This window comes from Lolium rigidum, chromosome 3 (genome assembly GCF_022539505.1).
Source record: "Lolium rigidum isolate FL_2022 chromosome 3, APGP_CSIRO_Lrig_0.1, whole genome shotgun sequence".
Lineage (NCBI taxonomy): Eukaryota > Viridiplantae > Streptophyta > Magnoliopsida > Poales > Poaceae > Lolium > Lolium rigidum.
This window is the reverse complement of record NC_061510.1, coordinates 302010677-302012455: the sequence shown is the minus strand read 5'-3', so window position 1 is coordinate 302012455 and position 1779 is coordinate 302010677. Positions and strand designations below refer to the sequence as shown.

General features: G+C 64.6%; 1 protein-coding gene across 1 annotated transcript; it reads right to left on the bottom strand.

The window, feature by feature from the left end:
- Positions 1-371: 371 nt before the first annotated feature.
- LOC124696766 (probable carboxylesterase 18) lies at positions 372-1388 on the bottom strand. The gene has a single exon (XM_047229442.1). It carries the CDS (start codon positions 1386-1388, stop codon positions 372-374), a length of 1017 nt encoding a protein of 338 aa, XP_047085398.1.
- Between the last annotated feature and the right edge of the window lie 391 nt (positions 1389-1779).

Genomic DNA, 1779 nt, shown 5'->3' with positions numbered 1-1779 from the left:
AAAGGAAGTGTGGACGGGAAAGCTGCCCGGTTGGCACCAAGGTTAAGATCTCTTATGGGTAAAGAAACACCCCTCTGCAGAGTGTAATGAATCGTGACCTGTCACTCCCTGTTCCGTCCTCATCAACACCATTCACCACATAGCACAGAGAGTCGCATCACGGTACCTAATCTAGGTTTTACTCCAACGTCAATTCTCGATTCATGCCGAACCCACCAGAAGTACAACTAACAATCACCAAACACGTTTCATACTAAATCAACCACCCCAAAACCAAAATGGAGTAACACGTACGAAACTGCGCAACAGACACGTCAGTACGTCACTCAAGTTTCCAACCACAACAAGACTGTTTACAGTAGGCGTCGTCGTCACTGGCCGCCGCCGACGAACTCGGCGATGCGAGTCATGAGGTCCCGCGCGTCGTCGAACATGGGAAAGAGGAAGAAGGCGTGGATGCCGTCCGGGTACTCCAGCACCGTCACGTCCTTCCCGCTGCCCATCAGCATCTCGCAATAGCGCCGCTGCCAGTCCTGCAGCGGGTCGTAGCCGCCGATGACGAGCAGCACCGGCGGGAACGCCGGGGAGTCTATGCCCGCGGCTGCCTCAGGGGTGGCGCAGCATGCGGCCTCGTGGGAACGGTCGGCGCCGTGCGGGAGGAACGCGCGCCACATCCAGTCGGTGCGGGGCACGGACACGATCGGCGCGCCGTGGAGGCGGAGCTCGGAGGGCGTCCGCTCCTCACCACCAAAGAAGGGCTGGACGGCGATGACGCCGGCGAGCCGGACGTTCTTGAACGTTGCGACGTCCGAGGCGTAGCGTCTTGCGACGTGGTGAGCGATGTTGCCGCCCGCGCTGTCCCCGGCGAGGAAGCATCGTGAGGCGTCGAGCGGCACGTCGGCGGGGTGGTTCTTGGGGTCGTCCAGGAAGCGGAGGGCGGCGACGCCGTCGTCGTAGGGCGCCGGGAAATGGTGCTCCGGGGCGCGGCGGTAGTCGATGGAGAGCACGGCCGCGGAGGCGTACCGCGCGATGCGGCGGCACACGGCGTCGTAGGCCAGGGACGCGTTGGAGAGGAACGCGAACCCGCCGCCGTGGAAGAAGACGATCACTGGGAGAGGCGCGGCGCTGCCGGCTGGTCTGGCGGCAGGGTGGAAGAGGCGGGCGCGGAGGCGGATCGTCGGGTCGATGACGACTTCGCGGGAGGCGACGCCGCGGCACGGGGAGGAGAAGGCCGGGACGCGCGGGTCCAGCAGGGAGAGCACGCGGCGGTTCACGGTGCCGTCGGCGCGGCGGGTCGCGTCGGATACGTAGTCCACGACCCTGAGGGATAGGCGCATGATACGCGACATCGGCGGCTTCGGCTTACTCCGCGGAGGCTCCTCTGCCATTGTCGGACTCTCGAGTTCTTGCTGCGTGGTTTAATCCGGTGTGTGTAGAATCGATTGCTCCCTCCTAGTCGTCCAGAGCTAATTACAGGAGAAATAGACCGGTCAGCAAGGCGAGCTCGAGGCGAAAGGCGATGACTTGAGCGCTGCCGCCGCCGGAATCTGCTTCCGCCGCCGTGTCCTACTTGCGATGACGCCGGAGCGTTCTGGGGAGTCTCCGCAGGCGGCGGAGATGCCGGAATGCATCCGAGGTCGACGCTGGGCGGACGTGGGGGATGAGGCCGATGCCGAGGAGGCTGGTCGTGCGGAGGCCATCGCGCGCTGCACGCCGCCGGGGGTGGCGACGCTTGGGGACTACCTCGCCGTCGCGCGTCGTGGTCGCCCTCGCCGTTCG

What these genes read in the sequence shown, in the direction of transcription:
- LOC124696766 (XM_047229442.1), bottom strand. Translation starts at nt 1,388, where the DNA reads ATGGCAGAGGAGCCTCCGCGGAGTAAGCCGAAGCCGCCGATGTCGCGT.